Below are 18,864 nucleotides of genomic sequence, written 5' to 3' on the forward strand. Positions count from 1 at the left end.
CTCTGAAACTTGTACATGGGACAACGGATCAACGCAGTGCCTCTGACACTGAAGGAATGAAGTAGTGAACTGGGTTGAGAAATATATGGCTTTTTCCATCCTTTATTTCAGACTAGTTTGCATCTAAGTTTTAAACACATATTCTTTTACTTCTTAAAGCAAACATTTGATGTTTCAACATTCATTGGCAGGTCAGGGTCTGATTCCTATGTTATCTGCTATCAGTTGCTCAGGTCTGGTGTTACCACTTAAGGTCTCATGCTGTCTAAATAAATGACTTAAGCGAGATGCAATAAGGTGTCAGTACATTACAGTGCACACTTTGGTTATTTTAAAAGCTTATTTTGCTATATACTACTGCAATGCATATTCACTATGTTATATTATAGCAATAGATTAGTTTGTAGTCTTAATTCTCATGAATAACAAGGTAGAGGGGATAAATAATGAAGTCTACAGTCCTCTTCTATAGTACACATTCTTTATTCATTCATATCTTGGCCTGAGTTATTCATTCAATTGGCATTCTGTTTTCAGACATGAGACAAATTACATTTAAAACTATATATCATGCAATAAACAAACTGAAACAAAAACGGTTTCCTTGTTCTCAAAATAAGTTAACTGGCCAGACAAGTGCTTTGACAGAAACCTACATTTCCTTAGAAATTCATTCAAACCACTGCCGCAGTAATATATTTATAGTGAAAAAGCCTCCTTTTCAGCAAGTCTTGTACCAACTCTGCTGTAGTGTATTGATTATTAGGCAAGTGCACTAATCTTCTTAAGGTCGTTAAGTGCACTTAATTAAAAAGTAGTTAGAGTTTCCTTTGTTCACCAAAGCAATTGCAGCTGTTAAAATGAGATTAGTAGATTACAAACTTGTCTGAAAATATAAAGACCATTTTTAATTTGTTTACATAGTTTAAATGCATAACACTACATCATTGTCACATATGCTTACTTTACATGAAGAAAACACACAGTGCTTCATTGAACAGAAATAAAATCAATGCTGGGGACATAAATGTTACCATTATCACTGCTGATTAGTGTTTTCCTCCAGACAAATCTAAATCATGCAAAGAAGGCTGGTCTCTAGCTCGAATATTATAGCCTTAAAAGTCTGGCAAATGTGATTATTGTGTTATTGCAGTTCTGTTATGCTTCCTTTAGGAGAGTATAATTATCTGTCACTTCAATTATATCATCTATCAGGGCAGCTTTTTTAGATAATTTGCTTCAGTTTTGTGATCTACCAATGCATTTTCACCCTTTTTTTAAAGCATTACTTTATGGAGCCTGCAAACAAAATATGTTCTGGATAAAAACTTTTGCCAAACCACTCTGTAGATGTATGTTTTATGCAGGTTTTAAAATCTTATTGTATAGAACTGAACCAACCTTTTCACAGGAACAATAATCTTCCCGTAAACAAATCTGGAATGTTATCTCACTATAAAATACAGAGGGACAAAAATCAATCTACGCCAAATTAGGACAGAATATGAATGTTATACACAACATTTTCAAAAAGTAAAACAACTCCTGCCAATCCCATTCACCTATTTGTGTCTCTGTACCTTATTTCCCTTTGAAAGTGTATAAATAAAATGGAAAGACTTGAAGGCCTGTTTTAAGTAGTTGGGAAAATACAGTATCCTCTCTCTACCTAATTCCGATTTGTTTGCATCTTTCCAAAGGTATAATAGATAGTGACACACAGAGAGCTTGTGTTCTGTTGAACTTATGAACATAGATTTAAAACTCTAGAACAGTGGTTTCCAAACTGGTCCTGGGGGACCCCCTACCCTGCTGGTTTTTGTTCCAACGCTCTCAATTACTTAATTGAACCTTAATTGAAGTAACAATCTGCTTAGATTTTACTTTTTAAATTGTGTAAGAAAATAGTTGTTTTTTCAATACGTTTTTTAATATAATTCTATACTTAACTTAAAACCCCTACTGTTTAAAATAATTAAAAGTCTCTGATTTAGGAAATTATTAGTTCAATTAAGGGTTCAATTAAGTAATTGAAAGCTCGGTTGGAACAAAAACCAGCAGGGTAGGGGGTCCCCCAGGACCGGTTTTGGATCCACTGTTCTAGAACCTACTTTTATTTTTTATTTTTCAAGCCATGAAAGTGGATTTTCCACAAGACAAGACAGAAATCTCTAAAATATGTATTTCGTCCAATAATGAACTACCCGGCCTGTACTAGCTGACTCGTCTGAGGTTTTAATGCAGTTGAAATAATTATGAATGATGTGTTTCAGTGCTTGTCTGAGCAGTCCAGGCCCCGCGCGCGCCACTCCGTCCCGGCCAGGGTTGCCTAGCGACGGCAGCTGGCGTCCCTGCACCCAAAAGCGCGGAGTGAGCGACGCGGCGGCGCGGCGTGTCACCCATTGTGGAGCAGAAAAACAAACAAACAAACACCCCAAAAGACAAGAGACACCTTCCTGTGCACACCTCGCAGCTCCCAGCCCGTGCGAGTGACGCGCCTTGGGTTTCCTGCGACGTCCAGATGGCAACGTGTGCTGTAATCCGCTTTAAACCAGAGACTCCGTTTCTGGAACTGGCTGCATGCATACAGATCTAAGGTAAGGAAGGACAAGAAAACACGTTGGATTTTGCGTTTGCTTTGTTGCTCTTGCTCGGTGCTACAACGTGCGTTTGTATAGGTCTGGTGATAAACCGTAATTAAGTTGTGAAACAAAGTGCTGTATACCCCGTTACACGCGTCGTTTGCCTTCGCGCCCATGCGATGCTACTGCAGTTGCGTGTCGATACTTTGTCCCACTGCCGACGGCAACATGTTGCTCCAGCTCGGCTCACATGCTTTTGGGTTTGTGTCGCACTGTACAGGCTCGCAGGGCTGAGGCGCGCAGCTTGGGTCTTTGAATGACATGCTTTTGAATGAACAATACTATTACAAACAACCACATTGTGTCGTTTTTCCATTATGTGCACGGTTTCCAATTCACTATTTAAAGTGACTGTTACTAGGCCTAGCTAGGTCACATATGAGAAAGATCATAATTGACAGCCGTTTTATTGTTGTGGTTTTAAGTGAGAGCTGTTGATGTATTTGTTGAAAGTTGTATACACAATAAGACAGAAACACCAGTCTTTAACATAAATACAATTTACAGTCACAAGTTTGAGTCTTAGCCAATCAATAACTAAACAGAAATTCCAATGAAGACCCTCATATGAATGTTCAACAAGTGGGCATTCGGGCTTTATTGTGCACATTGTGTGTTATACCTTGTATTTGCTTCTGCACAGTGTACGGCCTTGAGAAATCTTTCTTGATTAACCCCCTTTTAATCAGCGCACAGGTTATAGAAAGAATCTAGTTTGATCTAGTTTAGCATTTTGGTGCTGTACATAAAATGGTCATAACTATAAATATATGCGTGTAAATATGAAATAATAATGGAATTAGAAAAGCACATATTTTACCATGAATACCCTCAATTGGAGTAAATACTGCCAATGAATACATTTTCAAGGGAAGAATCACAATGGTAAATTTGTATGATATTTTTATTATTATTTGTTCTTTATTTCTCTCTCTCTTCTTTCAGCAGACTTCTCGGGAATTGTATTCAGCAGAAGGCCTGGATATCATGTGAGAGCTCAGTCTTCCTTTTGGACATTGTGCAATTAAGTTGTGCTGCCTTTATCCAATGCGCTGGACTGTAAAAATGTCACCCCCGGCATGGCTATCATTATTTATTTAAGATTACTACATCAAGAGGAACCCTTCCTATCAACAATGAATTGGCTCCTGCTGCGGAAAGATGCTGTGCTATTAGTTTATACCATCGCCTGTTACATCTCCACCCGCCTAGTCAGCCCGCAGGGCCATTTCCCCAAGCTTGAAAATATAGGGGCTTATAAAAATGTCACCACGGTGCCATCCCAGTCATCATGTGGCGAACCGGAGAGGAATGCTTTCTGTCAGAGTACCGTGGCGAGGGAGAGTCTGCTTACCTGCACCCAGCAGTTGTGTGTCCAGAAATGCGCCTACCGGTCCTCCTCTCCATCCTACACGGACCTTTTTTCCGCAGGACTCGGGACCTGCGTAACTGAAGACGGCCACAGCCGGAACCCAGGGGCGCGGGGTCGGGAGACGAGCTTTATTTTTCGGAACCAAAGGGATTGTTTTACCTCCCCTCCTCCACAGAACCTGGGACCCACCGGTTCATTCACCTTAGGAGTGTGGCTGAAACCCGAGCTGGGGACTGTAATGTAAGTAGCACCACAGGTATCTGTCCAACAGCAGGATAATACCCCCGGAAAATGAGAGATGCGCCGCAAACGTGAGGATGTTTCAGGAATTTTAGAGCTACTGAGATCACAGCTGTATGTTCTCTCCGTGCCTTTGCTGTCATTGAACCAGGGAATCATTACTAAACCACAGCTGCCAGTATTTATTATACGTAAGAGCAAAAACAAACACACTTTGAAAGCTCTCTTTTACTTTTTAACACTCATGGCTGACTGATAACATAACCATGAACCAAGCCTGCTGTCTGAAATAACTTTCTTTTGTGTTCACAGGATGCCTTTTATTTGTAATACACATCGCAGTTAAAGTACAATATGCACAATAACAGGACTGGAAGCATAATTATATAATTTTTTTGCAGGTTACAGTTTCACATGTGCAGTTTCACCTTTTAAGTTTTTCATGTCAACATAGTTTGAATTGGGACTGTGATTTTGTATATAAGAAACATAAGAAAGTTTACAAACAAGAGGAGGCCGTTCGACCCATTGTGCTCATTTGGTGTCCATTAATAACTGAGTGATCCAAGGATCCTATCCAGTCTGTTTTTGAATGTTCCCAAATTGTCTCTTCACCCACATCACTGGCGAGTTTGTTCCAGATTGTGACGACTCTCTGTGTGAAGAAGTGTCTCCTGTTTTCTGCTTTGAATGCCTTGAAGCCCAATTTCCATTTGTGTCCCCGGGTGCGTGTGTCCTTGCTGATCTGGAAAAGCTCCTCTGGTTTGATGTGGTCGATGCCCTTCATGATTATGATTATAGACCGTTTGGGTTGGGTTAGTGAATTGAGAATGAGGAAAAATGTTATCCTTTCATTGATGTGTCAGTGAACTAATTGACCACCTGGGTCAGTGAGCCAGTTTAATTTCAGTTCCTTATACAAAGTGTTGTCTATCCTTGTAGGACCACATGTTCACTATACAGGCAGTGACCCGTTTCCTCTCCCCCTTGTGTTTTTTTCCATTATGGCCAATTCCAAGGTCTCTGCCCTACTGCCTGCCTTGACTGGGGCAGGCTACCTTGATTTCCTTGATTTGATTTCATGCCGGCCCTATTTTAACGTTACATCATCCTTTATTTATCCCCAGCATATTTTTCACCTGCATGGGCTGCCTGCATCTGTTATTGCGTGTGTTTAACCCCACACACTTGAATTGAGCTCCACAGAAATCCCCTGACTCCGGCAAACAACGTTCTGTGTAGTTCCTCCCTGAAAAGTAATCAAAATGTGTCCAGTGTGAAAGCCTATAATTTGCCTGACCGAGGTTTTTTTTTGGTCCTGAAGTGCCTTGAAGTAAAACATTTTGTCTGCTTTTTCTTGTCAGGACTGTGATTGAAAAAGGTATCGGAGGGCAGGTAGTTTTCCAACTGACCATCTCCGAAGAAGAAACTCAGTTCCACTATGGCCTGGCGAACGGTCTGCAGCAGGCTATGGTGGTGAGGACACTGGGACGGATTCCTCCTGGACAGTGGACACACCTGGCCTTACAGGTATATATTCTGTTAAAAGCAATTCTCTCATGCAGGGCACTCTTAAATATTCATTATTAATCCCTGGATATTGCCCGCTCCTATCAAAATAAATCATACTTTCAGGATCATTTAAGTTCCCTTAATTCAATGATTGACTTCATGAATACATCAATAACTAACACGTGTTCCCAGATGCAGAAGAAATTGATTTAGGATGACCCATAAAACTGGATGTAAAACTAAAGCCACTGATCTATGCCACCATGGCCTGCTTTTTTAAAATGCATTTTATAATACAGTTTATGTATAATGAACATCACTAAGTAAGAGTGGCAGGGAAAATAATTGGAATCTGAGAGTTATTTATTCATTTGTTACCACAGGTGCCTCACTACATTAAGATTGCTCAAACAGTAGAAGTATTTATTATTATTATTTCTGTTGTTGTTGTTGTTGTTGTTAAACTGTATTTCCAGATTTGGTAGGCAGATTATTTGCTGTTTATTGAACAACCTGCTTAAATTAAAAATGAAATGAAGAAAAAACAATATAGATTCATGTGTTGTGATCCGAATGGCGCTGTCTGCTATATTCATTCAAGGGAGCCATCAACAGTACAGTAGAGTACGTTTTGTAGGGCCCTGCATTTTATGTGACCTGCTTTTTAAGGCTGAACTTCATTCCGGGTGGCCATGTAGTCTGCATGTTGAATTACAATTGCACAAAACGCCGGCCCCTAAGTATAATGTATTGTTAATGGAGTGGCTCTCTTGTCAGGGGTTTTGGCACTAGTTCTCTAGAAAGAGACTGAAATCTATTTACCTTGAGCATTACTAGGTTTGTGTTCATACTGGATTACTAATGCTGTTACAATTTCAAAGTATTTTCTTGGCATTTATTGTATTGTATGGCTTGAATTTTAATTTTGCATCTTGTTAACCATAGTAGACAGACAATTTGGCCTTTGAAGCTATTAAACTGAAATGAACTTGATAGGCCATTTTTGGATCTGTTGATTATGCATGTCTCTCTACTTTAACGCATACCGGCATCCTAGCCTTGACTCTTACAAACCTTCTTTGTATTATTTAGAAAAGAAGATCGGATACAGTCTGAAGGACAAGAATGAAAAAAATCTCAGACTGCTATTGTGCTAATGAAATCTTTTTCAATAAGGTCTGCAATGTTTTTTCTCTAGTGAAGCTCAAGCAGAGAGATGCGTTTTTTCAAGCCCTGCAATTACCGATAGGTGTTTACATTATATTGTGGATAGGGTTGGGAGTTTTGAGTAACATGTTATTTGAGTATTGAAGCATTGCTAATTTCATGCTATCTTCAGACTTGCTGCTGTTTTATATGTCCACACAGTCGTATCTGGCTCAGCAAATCGGTCACCTCCTGCAAATCATAACATTCTTTTGTAATCATCTGTTAAATGTTAACAATGTTTGCCTACAGTCTCACAGGAGTCACGCTAGCCTGTGAAAAGCTTTTTATCTAGCCTCTTCTACAGTACTTAGTTACATTATTTCAGTGTCACTAAGTTCACATATAAAACAGAAGACACAGAGATAAAGTTACGTTGAATATTTTTTTTCTACACAATGAAAACGAGGAAAGAAAATAACCAGAATGCTGTTGCTGTATCCATTTAATATAATTCACTCATTGCTGCTACAAAATTGTTTTCCCCATGGCATCCAAGTCAAGTCTCAAGTGATTATGAGAGCAACAGCTGGGAAATAAAATATACCATTGGACTTTGAATGTCAAATATGTGTTTTAATACACAATGAGGAAAGCTTCAAGTTCACTGATCCTGTAAAGTAAAAAATATGAAGACGCAGCGGCTGTATTAACAGAAGAATGCTGTTGATATGTGGCACACTTTCATAGGCATTACGGAGATGAGGGGAATGATCCCATTTGCACCGCCGCTATAACTCTTGATTTGAGGGTAAATGTATGTAGTACTGATGTTCTGCTGCCAATTTAATTTTTGTTTTATTGTTTTCCTCTTGGGATTGAATTTATGGCAGCATTATGTTTGCATACACATTGTACACTGTCCATTACCACAGTAAACTATGATGTAATGCATTGATATTTTAAATGAACTAACCGCTTTATTGAAAGATTTGCCATATACACAGTGTGGGAGTTCTCCTTTTCTTTTGGATGCTGTAGTATTTTACCACATTATACAATTATATCTGACCTTGTTTTACCGTGGAAGTACAGGATGGTTTAGTATTGTAAAATTAATTCTACCATGGTATGATAGTACTGGGGATCACATTAGCTACTTATTTACTTTAGAGAAACAAAATAAATTTGTATACATCAGCTATTTGGTATGCATTACTTTTTACCACCCGTAGGTCAATTCATTAAACATTTTAACTTCAGCACCTTGGACAGGGCTTAAATTAAGCCAATTCAGCAGAAAGATAGAACTGTACTCTTTCACTGAAAACAGCCCTGTGTGTATATTCAGCTTGCCTTAAGTGCCTCAGTAGACTGTTAGCTTTAAATATATAAAGCATAAAATGAAGATAACATAACGCTTTCTATGTTCGACACATTGTACATTCCTGGGTAATGAATTCACTAGTCCACCTTTCCAAGAACAAGAAGGAAAGAAAGTACTGATTAACAAACCATGAGCACAGGTTGTTTGACACACAAATAGTTCTCAGCATGTCGGTGATGTGTAATCAGTAACACTACCAGGATTGAAATCGGACACAAACTCTCTCTTGGCCCTTGTAATAATCACTAGGGTGTTGTAACTGTTGCTTCTTTTGCATATAATGGTCAACATTACATGCCTGTATCACATTTATATGGCTCCTATACAGTAAACTTTAATAGGCGTCTTATACTAATGTAAACATTATATATAGGGTAGTTTTCATGCAACAAAATGTACAGATTTTTACATAGAAGGCTGGATTTATGTTTTTTTTTATTATTCTCTGGCTCTGAAACTCCATAAAGTTAGGCTATCTTTTTTTTTTAAATATATTTATTATTGCCCTTTCCTTGCTTACATGACTTTAACTGACTATTTCATATGATTGCACTGTAAAATATCTGACACAGGTAATGTATGATATGTTACATTTTTAAGGCCGTGTGACTGTTGCTCCTTTGTTGATCTCTCTTGATAGATGTGCTTTCATTTGAAACATTGATCTCCTGCTTCTCAGACCTTTGCCCTAACCAAGCTTTCAGTACCATCCTAATAAATATTAAATGCTCTCTTACCCAAATGAAAGGAAAGCAGTTTGGTTTTAGTGAAAGTAGTACCTTTTTAGAATAGCTGCCTTCGAACATGCCTGAACAATAATACGCTGAGCGAACGATCCCTGCGACAGTCTGTGTGTTGGTTAAACCTGTGATTTTAATGTATATGTTAAATGAAGCTCAGTATTTTGGTTGTAGTCCAAAATCTCAGGCTGTCAGTTCAAAGGCATGTCTTACAAGCAATCAAATATTTAACACATCACTAATTATAAAATGGCCCACAACAATGGTGGAGAACCATTACACAAGAAGTGCAGCTGAACTACAGTAGACCACAATTAATTTAATAATAATGATGATAATAATAATGATGATGTTTGGACCACCAGCAGAATACATACCTGCTTCTCTTGCTGTGTTGTGCAGATTGTTTGTTGCATCTATCTGTTAGTGCAGCTGCCTTATTGGAGTGCCTGGGGGAGATGACTGAGCACCCAGGCAGATGACTGACTACCAGTTAGTCATTTCACAGCCCTCCAGACGTCTCGAGAAAGACGAAATCAAAAGTAAAACACTGCATAAGTTTAGAAGTGTTTAGAAAACAAAAAGAGGCTAACTGTACCTACTAGTCCACTGTCATTACGGCAACTACTATGAAAAGCAGCACCGAGAGCGAGAGAGATGAGAAGAGACTTCGGCTTGCCTTTTTACTGGCATGCCATGATGACAATATGGAATGACAATAGGTAGCTACTGAATGTTTGTAATGTGCTGTATTGTTGGTAATTTGTCTCTCAGAGGATGTGTATTATAATTGAGATCAAGTCAGTCATGAATACCCTGGAAGATGAAAAGGAAACACAGTTACATTTTTAGTTTCTGTATTTTTTTCAGATGCGTCTGTTTTACCCTCCATCATATCACAGTGCAGCTGACAAGTTTTGGCAGATCCCAGCATATAAAAGCGAGCTGGAGACGGAAAGTTCAAAATGTAAATGCGAAGAGGTAACCATGATTGAATCAGCCTCGAGGGACTGAGACGCTCTTAGAGTGCCTATTGAAATCAGCATTATCATATCAATACATGTCAGATATGAGTCATTTGCTAGTCGAGGCAAAATTTCTTTATAAATGTTTAAAATCGTACCATTCTTTCAAGTAAAGGTTGAAATACTTTTGATTTAACGTGAATCTCTCACATTAAAAAGTCTTTATATTATCAGGAGGGAATCTTGTCCATTTCGTTTTATAACACGGACGTGGTTTTATCTACACTTCCTTTGCAGGCTCAACTGCTTTGTCTTAAAGGGACTTGTGAACTGAGGTGAATGCTGAAAAACAAAATCAGCCACGAATTTTTTAACGGATTGCGGAGGGTGTTATTTTATAATACAGAAGAAGTTAGGATTTTTTTTCTTTCTTGGAAATGTTACCTCTCAGCTGAGATACAACACAATCGCTTTGTTTTTTATCATCTGTCGGCAAACACAGCTAATGCGACTGGACAATTTTGTGATAAGTATTGGTGACAGGGGTCAACATTCGGACAGCTTCGCACCAGGTGTTCCCTGCTTTAAAATACTGTATGCATGCATACATTAATACTACAAGAAGCCTTGGAGCAGGTTGGGGATTTAATAATAACTCCGTCCCCTGTAGTTTTAAACTAGGGCAGTAGCCAGGGCTGTCTGTTGCTGAGCTTTGTATCGTTTGCATGCATCTTTGCACAGTAACGCCTGTAGAAATAAGAACATGGCGTACTTACAATTTATATTTTTGTTCAGTTATGAAGTGATCAAAGTGTTAGCTAGTATGTCATGCTAAAACAAGAGATCAGAGACATTTAAAAAGGTAATTGAAGAGATACCCTTGTATGATATGAAAAACAAGATTTCTAGACTATTAATCCAATTGAAATTCACCTTCAAAAATTAATTGAGAGTGCTTTTGTTTTCATTGACCAAGTCGGATGCAAATGCATGTTTTCCCTGCCAGCACAGCTGCACATGCTCTGGGGATTGTGTCATGCCTCTTAAGCAGTTTATCACTGTGTATTTTGTCCATTCAGTCAGAATCACCTACCAGAACATATGATGATGGTGGCTGTCCTCCTCTGTCACGCTCATCTCATCAGGGTTAAGATCGGGGGGACACAGGCCAGCATAACCCATTGTTATTCTTTCTGGATCAATTTGGCTGCGTCTGACTGATATAAATGTACAGATGTACCTTCCCCTCAACTAGTCTGACTATCGTTTACACTACCCAAAGGTCACGGCACCCAGGATGCGTTTTTCGTGTTATTTAACTTGTCTCCAGTTCTATTGTGGTATTTGGCTATGGTGCACACTCCTTCAACAGAAGCATATAACTCCAAAATATGTTTGCATGCAATGTTTGTGTTGATTTAAAACACAACCACCGATCATTAACTGTGTATGATGTATTTGTTCTTGGATTGATGTTGGTTTCTCACATTCCTCTACAATATTGCGTGAATGTAGGCTGGGTCTCACTGTGATGGCTGTAGGGGTGCTGGCAGTAGATCTAAAATCAAGTCATCGCTGCTCAGTGCCACCCAGCATGGCATGGCTGATTGGCAAAATAAATAGTGAAAGTGGAGGAGGATGAGGGAGGAAAAGTCTGCAGTCTGCCAATGTGCTGTGCAGTCTGGGGGTGTGTAAATCGGATGTTCTTGCATCTATGTGAAATAGCCAGAAAGGAGTGAATAAATGTAAACAGTTCGGCTAGTTTCTTTTACCTTAGAATGAGGGTAATTGGGAAATGAAAAAATGTTAGTGATTTGGGGATGTTTTTAGTTTTCTGTTTTTATTCCATTACTAGTGCTCTCTGTGTTGGGCATACTGAGTGGTCACTTTATTAGGTACACCAACCCTTTCATTGAAATAGACTACAGTCAGGTGTTTTTGCGGCACACATTTGGGTCAATTGATACGGGAGGTGCAGCGTTTTAATGCCACACAATATCTGAACATTGTTGCCGATCAGGTGCAACCCTTCATGGCAGCAGTGTGTCCATCTGTGAATGGGTTCTTTCAGCAGGATACTCCATACCACAATGGCTAGGAATGGTCCCAAGAACATGACCGTCAATTCAGCTTGCCCAGTCACCAGATCTCAATCCAATCCAGTATCTCTGGGATGAGACGGAATGAACTATTGGGAGTAGAGATCCACTACCAGCCAATTTGCAACAACAGTGGGAAGCAATGGCTGCAGCATCCCTGTGGTGCACTTTCGACACCTTGTCAAGTCCATGCCCTGATACATTCAGGCTGTTCTGAGGACAAAAGGAGGAGCAACTTGCTAATGGGTCGGTGTACTTATACACTGTAATTTTTTAATATGGGGATAATTAATGACACAAGTAGTTGGTGCCTGTCTGAATAGCAGCACAGTGTGCCCTGCCACCTACTGTTTTGCCAACAGGCCTTTCTCAACAACCTGATTTTCCTTTGAGGTCTCCCAGTGGAGAACTGATAGTCTAACCTTGCGTAACTTCTGAGTTCATATATGATCAGGCTTAAAGGTTGTTGTCTGGCTCTTGTCAATTGAATATTTCCAGTCTAGCATAACCTATTATATTTCGTGTAATTACAGAGATTAACGACAGACCACTCTGTATAGTTTAATTTGTCTGGATAAAGCACTTAATGTGTACTTCAGCACATCAGTGTCAAGCAGAATTAAATATATACTCCGAGATTACTTGCTTTGGCAAGTTTAGTGGAAGTGTTTGTTCAAATTAAAGTCAAAGAAAATCAGCTTGTTTGTACATAAATCAGCGGAGGCAACCTTCAGTTGAGAACTGAAACTGGTAATAGCCATAACTTGATATGAAGAATTTCACTGTAAATTACATCTTTCAGATGCGGATGACTAATGGCATCAGACTAGAGTGTTGCTTACAGCTAGGTATCCCAGAATCGCAAGTGCTGATCAGACAGATCAAATACATTACATCGCCACAGCAAACAGACTATCTGTCATGACTCCAGGTCACAGAGCACAGACATGGTAGAGCTGACTGTGTCCCTTCAATTTAGTCTTTTTATTTTGTTTTTTACGTAGCTTCGTATTTGATGTGTATTTATTGGTCATGAGAGTTGGAAGGGGGATGGCTCTGGAAAATGAAGTCCCCTGTCTATCCCCAGAGGAGACTGGGTAACTGTCTTCTGAACATCTACAGTTGACAGATATGTCTTGAGTTCAGTTATGCCTTTTCTTCATCCCACAATGCAGATCTGAGTTGAACTATTCACTTTGATTGTGGCATGTGGCTTTAGCTGCCCTGTTAGCGTTTTCCAGGCGTCATGTCCGTCTGTGACTGGCTGTCATAAGACGTCTAGCATTGATATTTTAATGTGTCTTTCTTGTCACCTAAAATACTTCTAAGTGTGATTGACATTGGGGGGATTGCTGAGCAAACATACAAACAAGAATCTTAATATAACAGCATTACAGTTGTCGTGTGTCCTGCTCCGTAGCTGCCCAACAGGCAGGTTCCTCCTCGTGCTGTAGAGGTGAGAGTATAAAGTGCTTTATTGTGGTTCTCAGTTTCAAATATGTCATACTTGAAGGAAGTGCTTAAAAGAAGCAGGTTGGTTCAACATTCAAAATGCAGAATTCTTCTCTAAGCCTAATTAGCCTGTTAATTTGGCACAAACCTGTCACCTTCACTTATTTCACTATTTGTATGTTTTTCTGATTTAAAAAACTAACAAAACTCATCCTTTCCAATTATGAATGACAGTGATTTTATCACACAGGAACAATGACACATCTTTAGATCCCTTCTCAGGTTCACACAGTGCCTATACATCTTTAATTTAGACCCTGCTTTGTTCACGAAATCTTCATAGATGATTTTTAAATGGCCCAGCAGTTTTCTTATGCCCAACGTCCACAGTTGAATCCTACAATAGTATGTTGAAGTATTTATGACAGATTTCTATGACAGAACAGTGCATTTGGTATCAGGTCTGCGTGTGTTCATTAGTGTGTGCTCGCGGGGGGGGGGGGCGGTGATTGTCTAGAGGGTAGCAGTTTAAATGGAGAAGTATTCATTTCAATAGTTGAGCAGAATGGTGCTCTCTTTAACCTTTCTACCAGTATGTGTAGTTGATTAATAGCATTAATGGCAATTAAATCCATTAGGACTTTTTTGCTCTTGTAAATTTTCATGCATTGTTTTAGTCATCCCAGAGCTTTCAAAAGACTCTTGTAGACCTTGAAATTGTTAAGGGAAAGGCACTTGTTTCAATGAGGGTTAATATTTTTTTCTAACCCTCAACAGCTATGTTCAAAATCATACACACGCAATGCGCGCACACACACACACACACACACACACACACATCCCAGCTTGTTGGCAGAAATGATATTGTTTCGTTTTAGTCATATCGTAAAAATTCCTATGGATATGTTACCTGCTTAAGGAAAAGTCTGTAAAGAATTATTACCTTTATTAAACTACTGACATGCTGCTTTGCCCATACGTTTCCGAGCTCTCTCTCCCCACAGAGACAATTTTATTTTCTTAAATAAACTGTCATGCTAGTGTTAATATATTGTTGCCTCGCTCATACTAGGAGAAATCCTGCTGATATAAAACATGTATATGTTAGACTGGTAATAGTATCTTTAGTGTACTTGAGTAGAACAAATGTGTTTCCCTCATGGCTGTGTTAATGTGATAAAGAAAATTGGCCGTTCATCAGCGCTTTGCTGGATGGGGACAGTGAAGAGGGAAGCACATTCTGGGTTATGCATTAATACCCGAGACCAACTTTCAGACAGTTATATTTCATATGTCAGCGCGATGCACGGAAGGCATTGTAAAACGCGATAGCCTAACAAATTACAAAAGAAAATATTTTGCCTCATTTAAATGATAACAGTCAGTCACATTGTGACTCAATATAAGCAATAAATAATACATACAGTGTGTGTCCATACAGATAGAAGGCCAAGCTCCAGCTTGTATCGGGCAAAATTAGAAATGGGATTGCTTTTTCAGATACTCTCAAATGAAATACTGTCTCTTATATTTCAAACAAAAACATTGGTTTGTGATATTTTTTTGTGTTAAAATAAAGCCAGTCACTTTCCTGTAAAAGGGAAGTCATTTTTCCTTATGATCAACATTAATTTATTTATTTCACCAGGAAATGTACCCAGGGGTGTCCTGGGACACAAACAAACAGTCAACACATTAATGAATTTGTGGTACAACATTCCAAATACTAAAACAATAAAATACAAATAAAATAATTATTAAATCAGTTCACTGGCTCTATTTACAAAGCAGACGCATGTTGTTTTAATAATTGCCTGATGACATGTTTAAAACCAGATAGTCCATCACATTTTTTCTTCAGGGTGAAAATAATTCCAAGTCTTTGTTAGCCGATATGCAATAGACAGTTGTCCCTTGCATGTACGCAACCTTGGAACAACCAGGCTATCCGTATCACTAGACCATAAATTATGTGTTGCTATTCTTTACCACCAAAATATACAAATATGCAGGGACCAAACCATTGATAACCTAAAAGACAAAACAATACCAATGGTATAGCCTATGATTAGGTAAAGAATACCACCCCAGCTTGATATGCATTTGGTAATGATGCGTCAAAGAAGGGCACTGTAAAACAAACCTACTGTAAAACAAACATACCATAGACATGGACAGAAAATTTTAAATCTGAATCGCTACACACAGATATTCCTCTATCCCCAACGATCAATTAGATGTGAAACATTAAAAATAATCATCCATCCATTTTCAATAATTGCTTCAATTCGTACAGGTTCACAGAGAGGCAAGGGCCTAATCTGACAGGCACAGGGCAGGGTACACCCTGGACAGGATGCCAGGCCATCGCAGGGCAGCAGAAACGCACACACTCGCACGTCTACTGGGCAATCTAGAGCAGCCAATCAGAGAGCAGCCTGTCTTTAGGAAGTGGAAGGAAACCAGAGCACCCCAAGAAAACCCACATGGACATGTGGAGAACATGTAAACTCCAAACAGGAATCGAACTTGCATCCCAGGAGCTTTCCTTCAAGGAGTAGTCTGCGTTATCTTGAATCACAATAAAAAAAACAAATTACGAAGACCACCTTTTTCTGTGACTGTGGTTGCAGATTTAAATACAAGCTATAGCCCCGTGTTAGCCAGTGTAAAAAACTGCTATTACAGCTTGATAACTCTCGACTCATTCTAGGCCTTTGTTTATAATATGATGTTCCCCCCCCAACATGATCTCCGTTCTCCTTTACATGTCGATGTCCTTACACTTTTGTTCCAAATAGAGGGACAGTTTCTCTAATGCAGGATCACACAGCTCTGGGTCAAGTTCATATTGGCTATTTAAACCCAGTATCAAGCTAGGTAGTAGCTCTTGAGCAACAGAGATCAAGAAAACTATTAATTCTGCCTCTGAGCCCTTCTGGCTTTCAAGGTCCCCATCATGTTCTTATATGTTGCACAAACTCTTATGCTGTCTGTCACATACCAAAATAAAACTGAAAACCTGACCTCGCATGTGCATTGTAATGAGGGGCCTATTCATTTTGTACCAACAATGGCTCTCCCTTAGTGTGTGATTTAATCTTCTTCAGTATTGTTTATTGCCTTTGTGCTGTTATGTCAGTTTTCCAAAACAGATTACTTCTACAAGGGGGTTCCAAATTGTTGCTCCAGACATCAATAGCAAGATTATTATTATTATATTTTATATTTTATGTCAGATGTTGATAGTAGGGTTCTGCTTTCTGGTGTGTATTAGAGAAATTACAGTCCTATTTTCTTTGGTACATCTCTTTTCACATTAAATAGGTGTTCATTGGCCTGCATTTATAACATTGCATTATCAAGTAGGCCACTTTCCATTTATTGATCCTAAATAAGAAAAGCTAAACTGTGGTTATCCCCCCCCATTTCCCTCTGCTTTGATCTTGTTTCATAACAGATATCATGCATGTCATTTTCAGGCTGATTTCCCAATTAGAATTTCCCAAATCAGTCTTGCTATTTCATGATTGCAAATGCAAAGAATTGCTGCGAAAATGTCAGCTACATTAAGTTACCTAACCACCTCCTAGAGACAGTTGCCAGGTAGTTGTCTCATTTTTCATGGCCTTTAGAATATACTCCTCCCCTGACTCATTTCAGAGAGGTATGCACAAGACAGGCTATCTCAACGACACAATAGCTGTCTGAGCAGCCTTTGAGATCTAAGACATTGAATTAAGTGTCTGTTTGATGTGCTTTTAATACACTTTCTTGTAGGGTCATTTCAAATGTGATCTTCATAGTGTTCATATCTGAATAGTTTTACATCATTGCATTTTTGGCCAAGATTTCATTGTGGTTGTTTTATTTAAAGGTTTAATCACCTCAAATCCACACAGAAAAGCAATACACTCCCTAATGATGAGATTGAGGGGAGTATAATTGTATTTTGCAGTAAGGAGAAAATTTAGCGTGATTGACAGCAGACGTTTTTCTATAACATATGTCCAACATATTTTTCCGCTGTTGCTCAATGATGCACGCTTTCAAGTGGTTCCTCCAAAGAACAGTTTCAAATACTTCCCATGGTATTGTATAAATACAGATCGAGATCATTTTGCCTAGCATGCATCATAATATACAACGGTCTAAGCTTTGTGTGAGACAGTTCTAATGCATGGCTAGGGGGCATTAGGCACCATGTCTCCATGTGTTTATGTATGTGCTTATACATATATAAGATGACAACATGCTAAGAAAGAATAGTTTACATTTCTGTTTTATTACATAAATATAAAGTGTTTTCTGTGGAGGTTTGATGAGATTTGCAATTGTAGGAATCTTGACATTTTAAAAATGTGTATATATAAATCATACCTTATTATTTTGTTTGTATTAATTCCATTTCCATACATAGACTGATCTGAGTTTCATTTCATCACTACAAGGGGGTGTTTCAGAAGCACTAGGTGGAAACTGGCGACTGAGACAGGAAGAGGAAATACGATAGTCGGAGAAAAGCTGAGAGACCAACAAACATCATTTTTCAACAGCATTTCTAGACTTTGAATAACAAGTAGACTTACACACACAATAAAGTAGTATAGTAAATTAATATGTATATATATATAACTTATATTAATATAAGTTAAACGCATTTCACAAAGAACTTTGTGACCTAGCCTCGATTGATTGGTCAGATTGACTTCTTCCTGGAAGAGTCCGAGTGACTGATTGACAGCGTGAGAATGTAGTTTTCCAGCCGAATAAAAGCTCAGACATTTGCCTCTCTTCTGTTCAAGGGTTTGAACTCTGTGGGACCAGTGTAGTCTTTGGAGCAGCTGAGTTCCTTTACATCTTCCTTTGCAATTTTGTCTTTCTTTTTCTAATCTGAAGTCAGCCATTACCCTAGTTAATAGCTCTTGAAAGTCTTCAGGAGGTCAAAAAATAGAATGAAGGCAATAGAGAAAAAGCAATGTATTTAAATTTAGGAGTTCAGAAACCCATTATTTCTTAACTATAGTCCAGGGGTCCCCAGTAGGCCACATATGGCCCACGAAAGGTGAATTTTTGATTCGCATGTAGCCAGCGACACACATGATGATTCAAGCAGCTGACTTTTTTTTTGTTTGTTTGAGAATGTGAAGATTTTCTGCATATTGCATAGTGAAATAAGAAAACAAATGCAATACAAATTAAAACTAAATTGTAAAACAAAGAGGATACGTTTTTTTACATTGGGTGATACATAACCACCTCACAACCACACCCACACTTCATTAGAAAAAAATACCTTAAAACCA

General features: G+C 38.7%; 1 protein-coding gene across 1 annotated transcript in view; it reads left to right on the top strand.

The window, feature by feature from the left end:
• The first annotated feature begins 2,381 nt into the window (after positions 1-2,381).
• The window catches only part of ush2a (Usher syndrome 2A (autosomal recessive, mild)), a 243,804-nt gene continuing 227,321 nt past the window's right edge, over positions 2,382-18,864 (top strand). The window contains exons 1-3 of the mRNA XM_066697388.1: positions 2,382-2,600; positions 3,591-4,257; positions 5,622-5,787. Coding sequence (XP_066553485.1) covers positions 3,725-4,257; positions 5,622-5,787 — 699 coding nt within the window. The 5' untranslated portion in view covers positions 2,382-2,600; positions 3,591-3,724. The remainder of the gene's footprint in view (positions 2,601-3,590; positions 4,258-5,621; positions 5,788-18,864) is intronic.

The sequence above is a fragment of the Amia ocellicauda genome, chromosome 1 (assembly GCF_036373705.1).
Source record: "Amia ocellicauda isolate fAmiCal2 chromosome 1, fAmiCal2.hap1, whole genome shotgun sequence".
Classification (NCBI taxonomy): domain Eukaryota; kingdom Metazoa; phylum Chordata; class Actinopteri; order Amiiformes; family Amiidae; genus Amia; species Amia ocellicauda.